The sequence below is a fragment of the Nycticebus coucang genome, chromosome 8 (genome assembly GCF_027406575.1).
Source record: "Nycticebus coucang isolate mNycCou1 chromosome 8, mNycCou1.pri, whole genome shotgun sequence".
NCBI classification, from domain to species: Eukaryota; Metazoa; Chordata; class Mammalia; order Primates; family Lorisidae; genus Nycticebus; species Nycticebus coucang.
The window spans coordinates 60083686-60105692 of record NC_069787.1 but is presented as its reverse complement, the minus strand read 5'-3'; the positions used below and the strand labels follow the sequence as shown (position 1 = coordinate 60105692).

Below are 22007 nucleotides of genomic sequence, written 5' to 3'. Positions count from 1 at the left end.
AAAACAAGTGGTGAGAGGAATGCAAGGTGTCCCATGCCCTCACTCATGTTCAAGAACCCCATGAACACCCATTTTTTTAAGTAGAGTTTGAACTTGTGAAACAGAATGAAAACAGCCCCTCCATGGCACAGAAACGACACACATCTCTGTCCAATTCTTTCCCATTCCTCATTTAGGTTCTACCACGCTCAAACACCATCTGTAGCAAATATACTGGAAATTTAAAAAAGACCTATTACCCCATGCTATACATTTATTTCCATATGAATATAAATTTGAGGTGTTAATTCTCTTTCCTGGACATAATTCAAAAAAAGTAGGTTTTTTTTCAGTGTAGCGATTTGGTTCAATTACTTCTAAAATATGGCACATTACTTTATGTCAGCTGTTTTTCATTAATATGTGCACCAGGCTTCCACATTCGGTGGCTCTCAGCCCAGTGCTTCTCAAACTTTAATGTGCCTAAGAATCACCTGGGGATCTTGTAAAAATGGAGGTTCTGGTTCAACAGTTCTGGGTGGCACTTGAAGTCCTGCAATTCTAACAAGCTCCCTGTCGAGGCCCAGGCTGCTGGTTCCCAGACCACACATGAGTAGCAAGGGTAGCTGAGAGATGAAAGTTTGGTTTCTAAGTCTAAATTTGCCCATAATAAAATAAAAGCAAAATGAGCATTTGTTCCTACCACAGGGTTAAACTGCTGTGCTATATTTTCTTGAGGTTTGCGGAAATTTGTAGCATACCCCAGTCTCTCATGGAAAGTGAGTCAGCAAGTTGTAAAGCCAAATCCCTTTTCATTGTAAATTCCTATGTCTGCTGTTCACTGCACTGCCCTGAACCATCAGAGCTAAATTATAAGCATAAGATGTATAATATACGCATATATTACATATGTAAGAACGAGAGAGTGTTCGAGAGGTTAAGAAAATGATTTTAATTATAAAAATGAGTAGGAGTTTAATGTAAAAAAATGCAAGTTGGCTAGCTTTGGAAGGGGGACCTTTTATTAAATCAAACGAGAAAATTGTTGTCAGCTGCAGAGATGGGGCTTTTAAGTCGAGGGGGGAATGAGGAAATTAAAAGAGGCAGCTGCAAGAATGTCTTTACAGTCTTAAATTTGTTGGGACTCAGAAAATGATACTCCAGAATATGACACTTGGACATGCTAAACTAAAGAAGCAGCCTCAAGGTCTGTCTGACTCTTCTCCCATATCCCTTTCTTGTCTCTCAATCTTCTATCCCTCACAGAGAACAGATTGAAGTTGTTCTCTGAAGTTCCCTTTCCCACCAGAAACTGAACCCCAAGAGGAACACAATTTGCCTTCAATCCCCTCCCTGAAATTTCATTAACCAGAGAAGATTAGAACTCATACCACAGAGGAAGAGACTGAAAATTATACACAATGCCTAGAGCCCAAACAAGCTCTGTCCCAAACTACAAGCTTTGTTCTCATGTCCCATTCAATTCCCAAAGAGAATCATTTATTGTCTAAATACTGGGCCCATTTATTTCTCCTAAAGTTCATTTACTATCCCTCAAAATTGCCACCTTTCCCTTTCTTCCCTCCCCTATGAAGACAGATTTATAAGCATCTGGACCTCCTTGGGTTGTTAGGTAATCATCTTCCTGCAATTCCCCTGCTTACGCAAATTAAATAAATTATGTACGCATGTGTATGCCCTTTTCTCCTATAATCTGCCTATTGTTAGTTCCTTTTCAGGAACCTTCAGAGGGTGGAGGGAAAGCCTTCCCGCTTCTCCTACAAATTCGACTGGGCGTAAAGTCCAAAGGGCAAATATTAAGAGTAATTTTCCTTTTAGTTGTCCAAGATTCAGAAAAAAATAATCTCTGTGTTGTCATTATTCACATTCTCAAACACTGAGAAGAAAAGTAAGAACTGTTAGGATAAAATTTTAAAAAGTCTTGTTTTAAAAATCATTTCATATTACATATGGAATAAAAAAAGCCTGAGAGAGTGCACAGCAAGAGGCCAGCAGCCATCATCTCTGAATGGGGGTGAAGTTCACCTTCACTCATTGCACTTCTGACATTTTCTGCAATGAAAATGTACTTCTTTTAAAATAAAAAATAAAAGTTAATTTTTTTAAATGGTCTTGCCAAGATAGATATATGTATAGATGGCATCTTCCTTGAAGAAAATTTTCTTTTGGATACCAATTTTTCTATATATTTCCTTTGACTGTGCTCCACACAATTCTTTTCTGTTTTTTTCTGGGATGATATTAACACGAAGGCTGTGATCATATGGTAAAGTGTTAATGAAATTTGAGTATCGAGAATTAATCCCAATCATTCCGCTGTAATCATTATTTTCTATTTCACACATAGCAGCTAGCATTTATGAACTATAAAATGCCTGAAAGGTGCTTTGCCTTTCTGTTAGCATCCACAACGTACCAACCCCAGAAGTCATCATGTTGTCTGTCTGAGCTGCAATGCCAAGCTCTTGTGCCTGCAGACCTCTGGGAGCAGAGTTCTTTGTGTGCTTTCTGTGACTGTGCTAGAACCTCAATGGCTGATCATGTACAACGCATGAAATGTTATCGTAAGGGGAAAAAGCATGCTGAAAAATACTGCAAAATCACCAACATCAGAAACAACTCTGTAGATACCTTTAAGATGGTTATATTCCAGGTAAAGCTCTCCACAGCTTTTTGTAGTTTTCGTTCCTTCAAACCTTCCTTGGTGCCTATACTGTGCAAGTGTTCGTGGAATTCCATGGCTGAAAGAAATAAAAAAGATGAAGTACATTACGCCCCCATCCAATCTGTGGTAATGAACTGACAATATTTATTTTTCCAGGCATAGCTAAAACCACTCCAACCTCCAATGGAATTCATAAATGTGCCTATTTAAGAAGGCAGTAATGGGGTTGGAAACACTGTTGTTTCAGTGTTTCAGGAAACACTGAAAATTCAAGGTGTCGACAAGTCAGAAGGTATCTTAGAAGTCAGTGACCATTCCCGACAGTTTTGAAGGGCAAACAGGGCACATAGGATCGTTCTCATTCTTATTTTAGAGAAGGGGAGCTCAGCAAGCTTCAGAGATGGGCAGGCAAAGGAGCAGAAAGAAGAGCGGGACTAGAACGCAGGTATATAAATCTCAGCTCTCCTTGAAATGTGGGAGCATAATGCTGATGAATGTAGAAGAAGAAAATACAAAGTGATGTTATTTCTTATCATAGTAGGAGTCACTGTGAGGTCAGATAGTCCCTGGAAAGGGGAAAGGGATGGGGAGAAAGACCCAGAATGCTAACTCCGTACCTATGTGACAACTCTTCACAGCAGAATTTACATAATCAAATGAATATTCCCTATTGTTCAAAAAACAGTCTAAGAGGAACCTTAGATCCTCTAATTTAAATTTAGTGTACAGGGTTTTTACATAAATTTTTACATTTTATGCTTTTCTCTGAGTTGGAAAATTCCTAACCACAGTAATATAACTACTGATAGTAAGATTACTGAATCCAACTCAAACACTCTCAGCTTTTTATTTATTTTTTGTCTTTAGGATCTATCTTATTGAGAATATATAGAATTGTGCACTAAGGCCAGTCAGAATAATGCTTTTCTCTATACAGTTATGTCATTAACAACATGCAATTCTGTTCATATCATTTTTTCTCATTGTGTGTGTATGTGTGTGTGTGTGTGAGAGAGAGACAGAGAGAGAAAGCAAAAGAGAAAGCGTGCAAGCCTTTGGGGATGTAATTTGTTTCTTGATTATGTCAAGACATTATGTGATTTCAAAGTGAAACTACCTACTGAAGTAAGTCTTGCTTTTTTCCTGGTCTTCACTACCTCAATCCTTCTTCCCTTAAAATATATTTTATTAGTTTTTATTCATCTTTTTATTGTATTGTTTCTCCTTGCAAATAAAATATAAGCAAATGCATACATATATTCATAATTCTCCCTTTCTTAACACAAAAAATACCATGCTACATACACAGTTCTGTACCATAGTGGGACTTTTCCCCTCACACAGCCTCAGAGCAGTGCTCACTCCATGTCAGAGTATAGAATTCTTTCCCAATCTTTCTTTTTTTAAAAACAGCTACAGAGATTCCGTTGTGTGGATGCACAGCATTTATTTAACCAGTCTCTTGCTGACAGCCATTGAGTTCTTTGAAATCTTTTGCTATTACAAATATGTGGAACTGTTGTAAATTTTCCAAGACATTTTCTATATTCTTTTTCAGTTGGACATTCCAATTTCCAATTCTTTTGTCAACATAACATCATTTCAAAGCAACTCTTTATACAGTGATTGACAATAACTTTATTTCTAGTGTCTCTAAATATCAAAGAAAAGCCGATACCCATATGACAAATATAATAAACCGTCTTTTTTCTTCCTTTTTCCCCACCCAATAGGAACAAAAGGCCTACTTCCTATCATGCTAATGAGGTGTGAGCGCCTCACTGGTTTCAAGAGAAAGAAGAGCAATTAATTAGTAAAACTGATTCCATTCAATGTCTAGGGAACTAAACACTGACTCCTCTCCAACTTCTCTTTTGCCTAGTGATTAACTAGGTAAACTCCCTCCATTCCAATGCTGGTGACCTTGCTCAGACAGTGGTCAGCATCCCTTATGACAGTTCTACCTTTCACTGGATATGATTGGCTTAACAGACTGAAAAAAGCCAAAAAAAAAAAAAAACCCAAAAAACAAACAAACAAAAGTGAAAACAATAATGACCATGAATAGGGCCAGGTCTTGGCTAGGGCTTTAAACCCTATCCCTCCCCACCCTCCACACACTTTTACTTCTCTTCACATGTGGGAGACTCCCTGGAGTATGACTTAGACCGGCCAGTTGGGACTCTAATGATCAGATACTGATGTGCTGGCTTTTCGGTTAGGTTTAACTCGTAATACTAGGCTTCAACAAGAGATCTCGATTTCTGAACAGGAATCATTAATAATCATGTTTCTATTTCTGGCAGTCAGGAGGCACCACATTCTCCTGAGTATCCCTGAGGGTTGGTGAATGGAATCCGTGACTGGAAGGCAGATGGGGAAGAGGGGAGGTGGTAGGGAAGCAGCTCTTGGCAAACAAGAAGGAACACTCCACGAACAGGCAAGATGCATGGCAGAAGAAACTGGGAAGGGAAGGGAAGTGATATGAATGCGGGCTACCCACTACAACTGCTTGACCAGATTCAGGCTGTTTTCAATGCTGTTTTATGACACATCAAAACTGGCATAAAGGTGTAACACACAGTAGTGGGGGATTTTTTGAACACCAGAGTATCTGCTTGGAAGCCTCATTCTACTGGGGACAGACTGTTTTGTTGCCTGGCTGAACATTTGCTCACCAGTAAGATAATGAGGCAATGACAGGAACTGCTATACTGGGCTTAACTCCAATTAACAAGTAAGAACCTACAGATAACATAAGCAGGGAACAGTGGAAGAAGGGAATGCTGAGCTTACACAAACATTAACTCTAGATTTTAGGAAAGCAGCTTTCAGAAAGTTCAGAAGACAGGTGTGAACCCAGGGTCAGAGGCAATAAAAAGACAGGCTGCCTTGAGGACTGTGGGCTCAAAGAGGAAACACAGTCAAGGGGATAAAAAATGGTACTGATAAGGAAGAAATAGGGAAACAATTAAAGAAACAAGCGAGCTGCAAAACATGCCTGCTATCTAAAAGGTCCTATTTCACAAATTTATTAAAAAGAGAGACAATTCCCCCTTATCGTACCTTCTTAGGATATTTCTAGCCCAATAAAAGTTCACATGGAAGTGCAAAATGTTTTATTAATGAAGCTCTTTTTTAAAAAATGGGGAAAAGGTGATATATTGAATATTAGAACAATTATGCTAAAAATATAAAACTCAGAATCTCAAAAAGTGACTATCAATTATGACAGCTCAATTTTGACCACAGGGTGCAGGCTGGGCCTCAAGATGCCTGAGCCTCTGCTCAGCGCCTGTGGCTCAAGCGGCTAAGGCGCCAGCCACATACACCTGAGCTGGCTGTTCGAATCCAGCCTGGGCCTGCCAAACAACAACTGCTGCAACCAAAAAATAGCCGGGTGTTGTGGCAGGTGCCTGTAGTCCCAGCTACTTGAGAGGCGGAGGCAGGAGAATCGCTTGAGCCCAGGCGTTGGAGGTTGCTGTGAGCTGTGATGCCACAACACTCTACCTAGGGCGACAGCTTGAGGCTCTGTCTCAAAAAAAAAAAAAAAAAAAAAAGATGCCTGTGCCTCGAATTACTTTGCTCAGAAACAATACCTGGCTAGTCTGGGCGTTATCCCTCTGGTCAGCCCACAGAGGGCAGCTTTACCTTCTCCTCCTTATTATATAATACACCATGAACCCCATGGGCATGCAAGGACCCTGTTGCACTTACGCAACATAAATAAATTATTCTTTTTGTGCATGTTCTGTGTTTACCAATTATCAGTGTGTCCTTGACCTGCCTGTCTAGTGTGATGGTCCCTCCACTCTGGGTCTGTTCACTTAGCTGCAGTGCCTAGTAGCAGACCTCACAAACAGGCTTTATAACACTTGTCAAATGGGGCCTTTACAATCCTTAAAGGATAAGAAGATGCAGGAGAATTACCCAAATTAGTTTTTGCTCTGAGCAAGCAAAAAGAATAGGACACAGCTGTTGTCATCCCCTCAGCGGACAACACTGAGGGCTGTCCCACGCAGGGGCCCTGTCAGCACTGTGGGAAGATCACACCACGATGGTCTTCTGTGGGGCCTCCAGTTCTTCACCTGTGACACTGGGAAGTGAACTCCTAAAAATGATTGGAATTTACTGATCCTGAGAAAATTTATTCTGTGATAATCATCTGTAATATCAATAGTTAGAAGTTTCTAAATTATGGATTTAAGCCAAAAGAGTCCTAATATTCTTACAGAATGTGGCTCTTAGCTTACTTGGCCCAAGCATTGTCCGAAGTGTTTATGGGAAGCTGCCAGCAGTCAGTGGGGAGAACCACAGGGAGGCAGATGCTGGACTGTGTCGCTGCTGCCGCTGCTGCTTAGTGTTGGTGATGAGAATTCCCATTGTGAAAACAATCTTCAGATTCAGAAACAGAAACCAGGCCAATAATAACAAGAGAACAACAGTGAGATGGTTTTCTCTTTCAGGAACAAGTTTTATTTCCCTGTATCTTCCAAACACTATGCCAGCACATTTCCATCATAAACTGGTATATTTTAAGCCGTGTATAGTTGTTCACATTATCTTGAAGTTAATTGTTTTAAAAAAATTATAGTTTTTCTATTATTCAGTGTCCCATTTATTAGTTTGATTTAGACTAAATGACATTATGCATATAAAAGTCTCAAGTAAAGCATGGGCTTATATATGTTTTCTTCCCACTTGGGGTTCCCCCTTCCATAGCCAGAAGCTCTGTTCCCCTCTTTCTCTTGTCTATCTCTTTTATCTTTCAATAAACTCTGTCCTTTCACCTAAAAAATAAAAAAATAAATAAAGGCAGATGTAACATTTTCGGGCAACCATTCAAGAGATAGGGGAAGAAACCAGGATTCCTTGATTCTACAACCATGTTGCCAACCAAGTAAGAAGAGAGGTAACAGTTAATTCTGGCCAAAGAAACTGAAATCTTTAAAAGTAAGATGTGAATATAAACTTCATTTGAAAGCCAACATTAACTATGCAAATGGTCCTTTGAAAAGTGTGACATAAGTTCAATGAGTTAGATGTTTAATAGTCAAAATATACAATGTATTTAAAGACATCAAGGTTTGAAGGCTGGGAGCATATTACTTGAATCCAACAAAATGTGTAGGAATAGGGATTAATGCTTAGGGGTAAACATGTCCAGAAATTCAGTAGATGGCCAGTGTCTTATACACAGCTTGGTGAGGCCTGGTGTGGCTGCTCTTTCAACAGAATTGCCTTTGAGTCTTAGTGGCTCTATGCCAAAGAACCTATAGTTAGGTTCCTCTGACTCATAACCCCAAGTTTCTGTTCCTAGGAAAGGCAGTGGGTTATTTTTCTTCTGGAATGTTAACCGAAGAGGAAACCTGTTCAGATTTCTCTATGGTAATTAACTTGAGAATTAAGGAGATAAATAATATGCCATCAAACAGCAGAGAAAGGACAAAAGGACCATTCTTGCTGGGGTTAGATGGTATCTCAGGGTGGTTTTGATTTGCATTTCTCTAATAGATAGGGATGATAAACATTTTTTCATGTTTGTTAGCCATTAGTCTGTCTTCTTTAGAGAAGGTTCTATTCATGTCTCTTGCCCATTGATATATGGGATTGTTGGCTTTTTTCATGTGGATTAATTTGAGTTCTCTATAGATCCTACTTATCAAGCTTTTGTTTGATTCAAAATATGCAAATATCCTTTCCCATTGTGTAGGTTGTTGCTTTGGTTGTTGTCTCCTTAGCTGTACAGAAGCTTTTCAGTTTAATGAAGTCCCATTTGTTTATTTTTGTTGTTGCAATTGCCATGGCAGTCTTCTTCATGAAGTCTTTCCCAGGCCAATATCTTCCAGTGTTTTTCCTATGCTTTCTTGGAGGATTTTTATTGTTTCATGCCTTAAATTTAAGTCCTTTATCCATTTTGAATCAATTTTTGTGAGTGGGGAAAGGTGTGGGTTCAGTTTCAGTCTTTTACATGTGGATAACCAGTTCTCCCAACACCATTTATTGAATAGGGAGTCTTTTCCCCAAGGTATGTTCTTGTTCGGTTTATCAAAGATTAGGTGGTTGTAAGATGTTAGTTTCATTTCTTGGTTTTCAATTCGATTCCAAGTGTCTATGTCTCTGTTTTTCTGCCAGTACCATGCTGTCTTGACCACTATGGGTTTGTAGTACAGCCTAAAATCTGGTATGCTGATGCCCCCAGCTTTATTTTTATTACTAAGAATTGCCTTAGCTATACGCGTTTTTTTCTGGTTCCACACAAAACGCAGAATCATTTTTTCCAAATCTTGAAAGTATGATGTTGGTATTTTAATAGGAATGGCATTCAATAGGTAGATGGCTTTGGGAAGTATAGACATTTTAACAATGTTGATTCTTCCCATCCATGAGCATGGTATGTTCTTCCATTTGTTAATATCCTCTGCTATTTCCTTTCTGAAGATTTCATAATTTTCTTTATGGAGGTCCTTCACCATATACCAAATACTCCTAGGTATTTCATTTTCTTTGAAGCTATGGTGAAGGGAGTTGTGTCCTTAATTAGCTTCTTGTCTTGACTGTTATTGGCGTATACAAAGGCTACTGACTTGTAGACATTGATTTTATATCCTGAAACATTACTGTATTTTTTTTTTTATTGTTGGGGATTCATTGAGGGTACAATAAGCCAGGTTACACTGATTGCATTTGTTAGGTAAAGTCCCTCTTGCAATCATGTCTTGCCCCCAGAAGGTGTGGCACACACCAAAGCATCACAAGAATGGAGAAGCATGAATCCTATGTACTCAATTTTGATATGAGGACAATTAATGACAATTAAGGTCATTGGCGGTGGGGGGGGGGAAGGAAAAACATTACTGTATTTTTTTTTTTTTTTTTTTTGTAGAGACAGAGTCTCACTGTACTGCCCTCAGGTAGAGTGCCGTGGCGTCACACGGCTCACAGCAACCTCTTAACTCTTGGGCTTACGCGATTCTCTTGCCTCAGCCTCCCGAGCAGCAGGGACTACAGGCGCCTGCCACAACGCCCAGCTATTTTTTGGTTGCAGTTTGGCCAGGGCTGGGTTTGAACCCGCCACCCTCGGCATATGGGGCTGGCGCCCTACTCACTGAGCCACAGGCGCCGCCCACATTACTGTATTTTTTGATGACTTCTAGGAGTCTTGTGGTTGAGTCTTTGGGATTCTCTAAGTATAAGATCATGTCGTCAGCAAAGAGGGAGAGTTTGACCTCCTCTGTTCCCATTTGGTTTCCCTTTATTTCCTCGTCTTGCCTAATTGTATTGGCTAGAACTTCCAGCACTATGTTGAATAGTAAAGGTGACAGAGGACAACCTTGTCTGGTTCCAGTTCTAAGAGGAAAAGCTTTCAGTTTTACTCCATTCTGTAAAATATTAGCTGTGGGTTTGTCATAGATAGCTTCAATCAGTTTTAGAAATGTGCCACCTATGCCTATACTCTTCAGTGTTCTAATTAGAAAAGGATGCTGGATTTTATCAAATGCTTTTTCTGCACCTATTGAGAGGATCATATGATCTTTATTTTTGCCTCTGTAATATGGTGGATAACGTTTATGGACTTGTGTATATTAAACCAGCCTTGCATCCCTGGGATGAAACCTACTTGATCATGATATATGACTTTTTTGATGATAAGCTGTAATCTATTGGCTAGGATTTTGTTGAGAATTTTTGCATCTATATTCATGAGTGAGATTGGTCTGAAATTCTCCTTTTTGGTTGGGTCTTTTCCTGGTTTTGGTATCAGGCTGATACCCTGGTGATATCAGGTTTGCTTTATAGAATGTGTTGGGGAAGATTCCTTCTTCCTCAATTTTTTGGAATAATTTCTGCAGTACAGGAATAAGCTTTTCCTTGAAGGTTTGATAGAATTCTGGTGTGAAGCCATCTGGACCAGGGCGTTTTTGGTTGGAAGATTTTTTATTGTTTCTTTAATCTCAGTGTTTGAAATTGGTCTGTTCAGGAGCTCTATTTCTTCCTGGCTAAAAACTGCAGATGCTGGCATGGATGTGGAGAGAAGGGAACGCTTTTACACTGCTGGTGGGACTGCAAATTAGTACAACCTTTCCGGAAGGAAGTATGGAGAACCCTCAAATAACTCAAGCTGGACCTCCCATTTGATCCTGCAATCCCATTACTGGGCATCTACCCAGAAGGGAAAAAATCCTTTTATCATAAGGACACTTGTACTAGACTGTTTACTGCAGCTCAATTTACAATCGCCAAAATGTGGAAACAGCCTAAATGACCACCAATCCAGGAATGGATTAACAAGCTGTGGTATATGAATACCCATGGAATACTATTCAGCTATTAAAAAAAAATGGAGACTTTACATCCATTGTATTAACCTGGATGGAAGTGGAAGACATTATTCTTAGTAAAGAAGAATGGAGAAGCATGAATCCTATGTACTCAATTTTGATATGAGGACAATTAAGGTCATGGGGGGAGGAAAAGCAGAGAGAGGGAAGGAGGGAGGGGGAGTGGGGCCTTGGTGTGTGCCACATCTTCTGGGGGCAAGACATGATTGCAAGAGGGACTTTACCTAACAAATGCAATCAGTGTAACCTGGCTTATTGTACCCTCAATGAATCCCCAACAATAAATAATAATAAAATGCAAAAGTAAAAAAAAAAGAAAGAAAGGACAAATGGAAAATCCATAGTCAGGTATTGTCTGTGGCAGGTTAATTCAGTTTTGGTCTCAAGTGAACAGGAGATACAGACTGTATGAACAAAGAATAAAGTTAGGCCATCAGTGCACAAGTGGTGGTTGTACACATCATTTAACCTTTGATTTACACCTATAATGTTAAATTTTTTTTTTTTAATTTTATTTATTTATTTTTTTTGGTTTTTGGCCAGGGCTGGGTTTGAACCCGCCACCTCTGGCATATGGGACTGGTGCCCTACTCCTTGAGCCACAGGCGCCACCCAATGTTAAATTTTTTAAATGAGCATCCTCACACAAAAGTATGATACTGGATTTTTAGGTAAAAAATCTGTATTTTGGCAAGTTAGGACTTCTTTCCATGTCATCTCTAAAATATAAAGGGCTTAGATTTTGAGTATGTGGGGGTGTTGTTGCACATAATTTTCCAATTATTTCAAAATATTTGGTGATTTAAATATTTTAAAGTGTTTTCTTTGAGGAGCTTAAAGCTCAATGACAAAAAAAGAAATGTAATGCAGATACATTAAGCATCTAATTTTATAAAAATTAATAAATGGGTACAAATTTTTCATGATATAATTTAAATTAACTTGAACATTTAGTACAACTGCATGCAACTATATTGGAATGTAGTGGAACAAAATTTCCACTTCTATCAAGTTTTCTGGTGGCTATCACAGACAGCAAACTTAAATGAACACCAAAGAGCCTTATAAGTAGAAAACATGATATATACAATAAGAGGATATGAAAAAGAGGCCTTTGTTTTGAAAGGAAGTAGAGGCCCAGTCAGAAACACCGCATCATCTCCCTTCCAACGAAATGAATGATTCTTGCCAAACACTAGGCAAATGACCTTTCAAACATTCTGGTTGGGATTTTCTCTACCAATTTAGATGACATGAATCTAAAATACAGCATGTAGCACATGGCTAAAAATTTTTAGAAGCAAATGTAATTTTTAAAAAATCCTCAAGCGACATATTGATCTTAACTGATACACTTGAAAGATTAATTTTTTGACTGAAAGTTTACTTTGCCGTGCTAAAAAGTTCTTTTGTCACCAACTAGTGCAAAAAAAAAAATATATATATATATATATGTATATATTTATATATATTTTGTGGGTTGAAAAACAGAAGCTAACCCCGCTACTTGGAAGGCTGAGGCAAGAGAACCGCTTAAGCCCAAGAGTTTGAGGTTGCTGTGAGCTGTGACCCCACAGCACCCTACCAAGGGCGACATAGTGTGACTTTGTCTCAAAAAAAGAAAAGAAAAGAAAAACAGAAGCCAGAAGTAAAGGCTAACATCTTTTATTTGTTTATTCTGGGGGGAGATCTGATCTTATTTGTTATTGAAAACATATTTTTGACTGGATTCAGAATGGAATCTCTGAGAGAGGACAGCCTCCATCTCTTGGCAATCTGGTTTCTGGCATTTTTCTTAGGCCTTCATTCTCTGGGCCAAAAATTTAGCATATTCTGTGTGGTTCTTTCTTGTTTTTCTTAGTACACCATTTCTTCAGAGCAACACTGAAATTTGTGTCATAACAAGATGCTGAATCTGGGGTGCCTGGTCCAGGTTTCTGACCCTCTCTGTGTAAGGGCTTTCTGACAATACCCTCACAGGCATCATCTTCTTTAGAGAGACTGAAATCTGCATGTTCTGCTAGCTCTTTTGGGCCCCAGATGAGGCACTGTAGTATTAGTACAGAGATATTCTTCTCTTCTTTTAAAGAATGATCAAATTGAGAATGCTCAGACTGGCATTCTTGATACCACCCAAACAGACATGCACTTCCTTTCCCCAGTTCTTCTAGATCTATAACAGGCCCTTACTCAGTAGCTGACAGACACAGCCAGGGGTCAAAACACTCTGCTTCCAGGGAAAACCTTGCTTGTCATTTCTACCACTGATTTGGACCACACAACCCTTCCATTCTTCACACACAGCATCAGCAGAGACTTCTGTGGCCACACATTTCTCATGATAAGAACAGAGTTTATGCTCATCATCCTCTTCAGTGAGTTTCTGGCAGCAAGGGGCTGGAAAGGAGACAGTCGGCTTCATCTCAAAGCAGCTTATCGCCTCCAAGATGCCACGAAAAAAAGCCTGAGATCTTTTAAATGGTGACAAAACAAATATATATTTATAATCTAAAGTTATTTCAAACGTACCAAAATAGGTATAGTGGAATATTTAATGGACAATGGAATTCCGTATGACCCCTCATTCAAGAGGTTGGTGTATCAACACAAGTACCTTAACATAACATGGCCTGCGTCTGTCTGTGGAGAACATGGTCTGCACACTACCTTGACAACAAAATAGAAATGTCTGATCATTTTTTCCAACTACCTTACATACAGTACCTATTTAAACTATATGCTCTGGTAAACTATATGCTCTGCCCCCAAACTCCAGGGGTGTCAGGTTTAGGTGTGTTGCTGACGCGTGGGTGTTTACACCCTGATCTTCAAGGAGATGTGGAAATGCCTAATTATGTCTCATACAGTTCCAGTTGGTAGTCTCTTTTTCTTGGCCTTCTTCCCAATCTTGGCATTAACAAAAGCCAAATTATTTTAAGATGGATTTTGAACTGTTAAATCCCATTCCACATGAGACAGAAGAGATAAACCAGGTCTTTTAAATATATCCATGAAACCCAGATGGTTGACAAGACCCCAGCGATGCCAACTCCACAGCAGTGCAGTTTGTGAATGAATTATATGAAGGAGGTTTTCCTTCCTCTGCCAGCACTTTCCATCTGGGTAAATCTAGGTGAGATGAAGCTGCATAACTTGTAGTCCTCTGTGGAATCTAATTACCACACCACCATTCTAAACACCCTCCACAGTGACTCACTCGAATGCTGTGTTTAGCAAGACCCTCCTCATTTCATTCCACTGAGAAATAAAGGGGCCTTCTCCATTACATTTGTACAGAAAGAGTCAAGTCATTCTGCTACACCTGGTGTACTTCTCTTTACATCCCCACTCTTACATCTGCTCTTGCCTCCTTTCCCACAGTTTAGCACCATTAGCATAACACACAAGGTTCTGTGAAGACACCCCGTCCAGGTTTCTTCTTTTTTTTTTTATTCTTCTTATTTTAATTTTCAACACATAACAGAGTCATATAGCTCAACAATTTAAAAAGTATAAACTGACATACAGGGAGCCATCTTTCCCCTTCTCTCAGTCTCCCTGTTCTCTTCCCTCACGCAACCACGGTCATTCCTTCTCAGAATCCTTTCAGAGAGAGACACAACATACACTGTCTGCCTTGATTTTACTACTCTATGTATTTATTTTGACCTGTATTTGTATATAAAATCTTCCTTATGTATGTATATATGTGCAGTGTGTATGCATAGGCAAGCGTGTATGTATGTGCATATACATACATACAAAGGGGGCCAAAAATGTATATACACCTTAAGAAAGGAAAAAAAAAAGTGTTTAAATTCTAATAATCTATACTGATAACCAAAGATGAATACAAGTCACATTGAGCACCTCTTGCTTCTAATTACATAAGTGAAACACGACTCGAGTGTTACAAATTTGATAGTTTTTTTCCTTTCTTAAAATGTGTATACCTGTTTTTGGCACTCTCTGTATATACCTCTTTATTCTTTTTTATGATAGTATAATGTCTCTTTATAAGGGTTATCATAATGTATTTAACCAGGGCCTGCCCAGTGAACATTTAGATTGATCCAAATACTATTACAAAGAAAAACTCTGTACAGATGTCTTTCCTCAAGTATGTGACCATTATTTTTGAATGAACTCTGAAAAATGGAATTTCTGGCTCAAAGTGCATAGAATTTGAAATTCTGAAATATATTGCCATGTAGGGTTCCCCAAGTGTGGGCCCAGTTTATGCGCTCCCCAATGTGATAGTTATCAGTTAGATACCCTATATCTTCACCAGTCCATCATGATATGTGTATAATGAAACTTCGGGGTCTGACAGAGACATTTTGCATCTGATAGATCAAAAATGGTATCTGCTTAAAATACCTCATTTGCTAAACTTCCAGAAGATAACCGGCCTCTCTGGCCACTGCACCTTAACTTCCTGTGGTAGTTCTTTGACATCTCCCCGACATCCAAATACGGAAGGGTTCCCACTTCTCTGTCCATAGTCACTTCTTAGATGAGCTCAATCTCAGTTCCATTTTTTTCAGAGTTTATTCAACAAATATGATTACATACTTGAGGAAAGACATGTACAGAGAAAGAACACCTTTCTGTTACTGGTTTTCAGATTTATTATCTCTAGCCTGGACCTCAAACCTTAGACCCGAAGGTCAACTTGTCCAAAACAAACCTCTGATCTTCCCTCTCAAACTTGCACCTGCTCCAGTCTTCCCTATGTTGGTAAACAGCATCTCCATCCTCCCAGAATGGAGCAAAAAATCTCAGTCATACTGATTCCCCTCTTTCCTCGCTTCAACTCTACACCTGATCCACCAATAAATCCTGTTAGCAAGACCTTCAGAATGTTCGTCCTTGTCATACAGAATTCTTCGATGCAGTCTAACACAGGTTTGGTTGTTCAATCTTATGTTAAAGCTTCTGGGTTTGTGTCAAGTCTCTTGGTGGCACCTCCAGGCTCAGTCTTTGCTCGCGTCTTTGGCATGTGATGTTTCATGTTGCTCACTGCTGTTGCTGGCATGGGATGGCTGTGTCCACTGGCATTGACTCTTAGACAAACTGACTTCTTGACCCAACTCCTGCCCTAAGCTTTGCTTCAACTACCATCTTCGACATAGCTCTGCACACCCTCTGTGTGTAGTAGGGCTGTGGGTCAGTGTGCTCACCCCTGCACTTGTTCCCTGAGTGATGAACAGCATGTACACCTATCTCCAGCACTCGACCTGGCACCCTGAAGGCAGGGTCTATATCTTGTTTGTGGAATCCCCAGCTTCTGTTCAGACTGAGAGTAAGGCCTTAATGTCTGTTGAACAAATGAATGAACAAATAAATATGCAGTATTTTGCATTCGATTCAACTCAACAGAGATTTACTGAGTGCCAGATACTATTCTTGGTGTTTGGGATACATTATGAACAAAGATCCCAGCCCCTCAAGAGTTTACACTCTAGTTGTAAGGGGACAGACATGTCATGATACTCAGCAGATTATATGTTAAGTTAGAAGAAAATTACCTCTACAGATGAAGACAAAGTAGAGGAGGATAAGAGGTCAGGTGTGCTGGGGATGCTTTTAAGCTTTGAAGGTAAAGTAAGACATCCAGTTCTGAATTACAGGCTTATAATCACATCCCAGCATTTTCTCTATTTCCTCCCATCCCTTTGTTCCTTAGGAAATTTATCTCCACTCAAATGGCTCTTCCATTTGTACAACAGGCCCGACCTCCATCCTGAGTTTCACTGTAGTTGCTTCAACAACTTATTGGCTATTTGTACTTCACCATCCTACTGTGATCTCACCTGCTTCACACCCACAACACAATATCACAGCCAACTTCTTCCTAAAACCAGCACCTCAGTCACCTACTTTCTGTTATAGGGAGTAGTATTTGAAGGGCACAGGAGAAAAGTCAATTACCGAGTCCCCAAGTGGGTCCCTAACTATTCAGTGACCCCATTGTCTATTAACAGTTTCCTGTAGTGTTCAAGACACTGACAGACAGAACTTGAAACAAGGTCTTTTTTTCTCCTTCTTTTGAGATAGAGTCTTACCCTGTCACCCCGGGTTTGAGTGCCATGGCGTCATCACAGCACACAGCAACCTCAAACTCCTGGGCTCAAGGAATCCTTCTGCCTCACACTTCCAAGCAGCTAGGACTACAGATGCCCACCATGACGCCTGGCTAATTTTTTCTATTTTTAGTAGATACAGGGGTCTCACTTTGCTCAGGCTGGTCTTGAACTCTTGAGCTCAAGCAATCCACCTGCCTCGCCAGAGTGCTAGGATTGCAGGCATGAGCCACTGCACCGCAGAAACAAGGCTTTATAACCAATAAGTTTGGGAAATGCTGAGTTAAACCAGAAGGTATTTTGTTTGCCAACACATATTGAATGTAATGAGAATCTCCAAAGGGGAATAAGTTGTGTTATAAAAATTTGATGATAAAATCCTTTGCCCAAAGAGCAAGGCTAATATTCCTGGAATTAGGCTTTGGGAAATGTTGGCCTTAAAAAAAAAAAAAAAAAAAAACCCTAAAATGCGTTAGCTTTAAATTTGGGACCAACCTGTATTTCTGACCCTAATTTCTATTGTTTCCTGAAGCAAATATTTCCCTTCAGCATTAGAATCACACTTGATGATGAAGCTAAGCTTTGAAATGCCCTGTTCCTTCTGCTTAACATCCATAAATCTCACATTTCCTCAAGCTCTACTTCCTTCCCTACCAAGACCCAAGACTGCTCCTTTCTTCAAACTTCGCTTATACCTGCTATTTGTACCAATCACTGGGTTGTGTTTTAGAACCTTTCATGATAGCAGAGACCTTTATTTTTCATCTCTAATAAGGTAATTAGCATAATACCCAGTCATACAACACATTCTAAAAATCCATGACTGTGTTTTTTCTTTAGGATGTAACATGTTATTAAACTACAATGACAACTATAGTGACCTATAATAAAAGAAAACAAATTAATTAGAGTTACTTAGAAGAATGTTTACCTCTAAATACTGTTAAAACTGTTTTTGTTCATTTTTGTCACTCCCTTACATATTCCGCTTTACAATTCCTTATATATTCATTATATTATAAGATTCATGGACCATAGAACTTGAGACCTAGGAAACCTTAGAGATCACCTAGGCTTAATTACTTTATTTTTGACCAGAGGATACCTATTGCATTGAATCTTCTGGGTTTTGTATGATAAATGTGATTTATTTTGTTTTGGAACTTCACTTGAATTGCAGTTCTTCTCAGCCTTGACAAGCAATTATAACAGGAACAGTCTGTTAACACTCCGTGGGTTAACAAAGGAAGGAGGAGAGGAACACAAGACGAGAGAATACCACTTTGGGATCTGATCATAGAACAGGTACCCAGGAAGGGGAAGCATCTCCCCAACTTCACTCCCCTTCATTCACGGCGCTGGGGAAAGCTATGTTATGAAGGAGGCGCATGCTGTTCAAGAAAGGTAACATGGCAGTCATCCAGTCACACAGCGAGTGCATGTCTGAGTCTAAGCAGTCACCTGTGCTGTCCCTGTGAGGCTCACGTCATTGTACTAGACACGATGAAAAATACCCAAGAACTGCAAAGTGACTTTTTACTAAGATACTCAATTTGCTGAAGAGATAAACTGATTAGTGTCACATGGCATTTCGAGTACATACAACACTTGAGCTCACTGCAACAGCAATAGAAGGTAGCTACAAAATTACAGTAAAAAAGTATGTACTATAGTTAATTTTGTGCAGTTATTTAATACTGCATCTTTATTTTGTTTGCATTGCTCTTGACTGAATAACACCAGGTGCAGTTTGTGTGTGTGCAAGTTTTGATAAGTTTTAACTTTTTAAAATAGGTTTGAGCATACTTTATGGTAATATATAATAAAATTGACCAGTATCTGCATATATTTTATCCTTTATGACATACCTTTTTCTTAACTTTTTTTTTTTTTTTTGATATTTCTAGGCTATGTGGTTCGTCTGCAATTTTTTTTAATGGTTGGAAATCTCCAAAAAGTTTTCCAATATATTTATTAGGAAAAAAATCCACCTATATGTGGACTCATGCAACTGAAACCCAGGTTGTCCAAGAATCAACTGTATTTTCACACAGAACACTTGCAAAGTGCTTGTGGAATGTGTTGCAAGATGATTTCATTGGCTGCGGGGTGGGGATAGGGGCAGCACAGTGGCTCACGCCTTTAATTCTAGCACTCTGGGAAGCCCAGGTTGGAGGATCACTTGAGCTCAGGAGTCTGAGACCAACCTGATAAAGAGTGAGACCACTATCTCTACTAAAAATAGGAAAAAGTTAATTGGTTGTTGTAGTGGGCACCTAGAGTCCCAGCTGTTCATGAGGTTGAGGCAGAAAGATCGCTTGAACCCAGGAGTTTAAGGTTGTTATGAGTAAAGTTGATGCCACAGCTTTCTATTCTGGGGCAACAAGTGAGACTCTATCTTAAAAAAAAAAAAAACAAAGATGATTTTGTTTACTGTGTTGGGCAAGATAATGATGTGAGTGAACCAAATGATGAATGGTGACATCTTACTTATCTGATAACCTCAGCTCTTAAAAGCACATTGAGATCTCATGAGGACTTTGAAAAGAAGGTCTCTGAGAAATTGAAGCCAGATCCCATAGATCTAGCCTGACATTCTGCTCATTCTCCCCATACAAGAGGGGATCGGATCCTCATTTTCTTTTAGGTGAGAAAAATCTATAAAATCACAGCCATGTCAACTGCTCAGTAGACTCGAAGCAGCAATAGAAGGGGGGACAAAAGAATGGTATGCAGATAGGAGGCAACAGAGTACACATTAGCAGCAGGAAGTAAGAGCTGAACTGACGCTAGGGCTGGACCTGAGCAGGCGGAGCAGGCGGGCTGTGGAGGGCACACGACAAGGGGCCTCTACGCTAATTTCCTGGGAGATCACTGCACTGACCCACAGCATCTCAAGCGGCCCCTGAGTCACCAAAACTAAAGTTCAAATTATTTTTGGCAATCCAAATTTAAGAAAGCAGGGAGATTCAAGATTGGTTTTGTTAATTTTTTTATTATTAAATCATAGCTGTGTACATTAATGTGATCATGGGGCACCAAACACTGGTTTTATACAGTTTGACACATTTTCGTCACACTGGTTAACATAGCCTTCCTGGCATTTTCTTAGTTACTGTGTTAAGACATTTATAGTCTACATTTACTAAGTTTCACATGTACCCTTGTAAGATGCACCGCAGGTGTAATCCCACCAATCACTCTCCCTCTGCCCATCCTCCCCCCACCCTCCCCTCACCCCTAAAAAGTATCCAACGTACTCAGCCCTACTATGAAACTAATTTATGGCTTTCACATGAAAGCTATAACCCAGTTATAACCTGAGATTCAAGATTGTTACAGAAGATTTCCCTTTAAAATGACTAACATGAAGGGTAATTAAAACTTCCATTATTGGAAAGTTACCTTGTATTTTTCTGTACTGTGATGTTGTAAACCTGGCCATGCATGAGAATCCTTTAGAGCATTTAGCAAAGAAGCTTCTATTTACAGAGGTCTGGAGTTAGCTGGGTTTTCTTTGATTCAAAGCTTGATCCTCCCTCCTAACACTCATTCTGAAAGAGCACAGAAGCTATTCTCCTGCCAGAAGAGGAACCAGGCTCACCTAACCAGGCATGCAAGCATCTTCTCCACTCTGGGCGTGCCTACGAAGCAGGGCAGCTGGCAGGGGTCCTCTGCAGCTACACTGACCTCAAGCACAGTGTGGACCACCTTGTTGTGAACATGCTCAGTTCTGTCCCTGATTCCTTCCTTCTTTTTTCCTTTAAATTAACTTTTATCAGAATTATGCATGCACATAAAGAGCCAAACAATTGCCTACAATTCCCCTTCCCCAGAAGCAGTCATATTCAACACTTTCAGCTGATTTTTTTCTTTACTGTTTATGTCCATATTTTTAGGTAACATGCTTATACTGTTCAGTTAGAATGTTTTTTCAAACATACAGATTAAATTCCTCAGACGAAAAATGAGAATTTTGCTATTTTTAATCTCCACATTGTCAGGACACAGGGATCTAATTGCTTCTTAATCCAGGTTTCAGACAGTTCTTTTATCCCTGGCTTTACCCGAACTTCCAGAGGAACTTGGTGACACCAGATCAGTTCTGAGTTGGTGGCCTGCCGTGTGAGTCAGGTGGCTTGTCAGGCCCCCCTACTGCCAGCTCCAGATTCAGCTTCATTGAGTGGGCAGCTAAGCCAATTATCACTTGTTCAGCTGTTTTTCAGTTTGCAGAATTTTGTTGCTCCCATTTTCTTTGTCCTTATGGATTTATGCCTTTAAAAATACCCCTTAGTGTCATTTTAATGAGGTTTAGAAGGAAGTAATGATTCAATGCATGTGTTAATTCACCATTTTTAACAGAAAAGATGTCATTGATTTCTTTTTTTCTCCTCCAGAGAACAATTTATTTTCCACTTAAAATCACCCGATAAAAACATCCAGCTCACTGAAGCAAAGTAGTTGGGATTTTCTTTCTAGATCACTTTCCTATCCTTTATGAAGCAGATCAATTCACTGACTAGAAAAGAAGTTATAACCCAAAGATTAGCTACAGTTTTGCCCACTGAAAGAGAGAAAGAAAAGAGACATTATTATTTTTTGTTTCTTTGAGAGAGTCTCAAGCTGTCACCTTGGGTAGAGTGCTGTGGCATCACAGCTCACAGCAACCTCAAACCCCTGGGCTAAAGCGATTCTCTTGCCTCAGCCTCCCAAGTAGCTGGAACTACAGGCACCCACCACAACATCTGGCTATTTTTGTTGTTGTTGCAGTTTTCATTGTTTTAGCAGGCCCGGCTGGGGTTTGAACCCGCCAGCCTTGGTATATGTGGCCAGCGCTCTCCCCACTCAGCTATGGTTGCCGCCAGAAAGAGATATTAGAAAGTGGAAAACACTTCTCCCCTGAAAGAATTGGGC

At 39.6% G+C, this 22007-nt stretch overlaps 1 protein-coding gene across 1 annotated transcript in view; it reads right to left on the bottom strand.

Moving 5' to 3' along the window:
* Window positions 1–22007, bottom strand: part of PLCL2 (phospholipase C like 2) — a 204567-nt gene that overhangs the window by 23518 nt on the left and 159042 nt on the right. The window contains exon 6 of the mRNA XM_053600157.1: window positions 2632–2741. Coding sequence (XP_053456132.1) covers window positions 2632–2741 — 110 coding nt within the window. The remainder of the gene's footprint in view (window positions 1–2631; window positions 2742–22007) is intronic.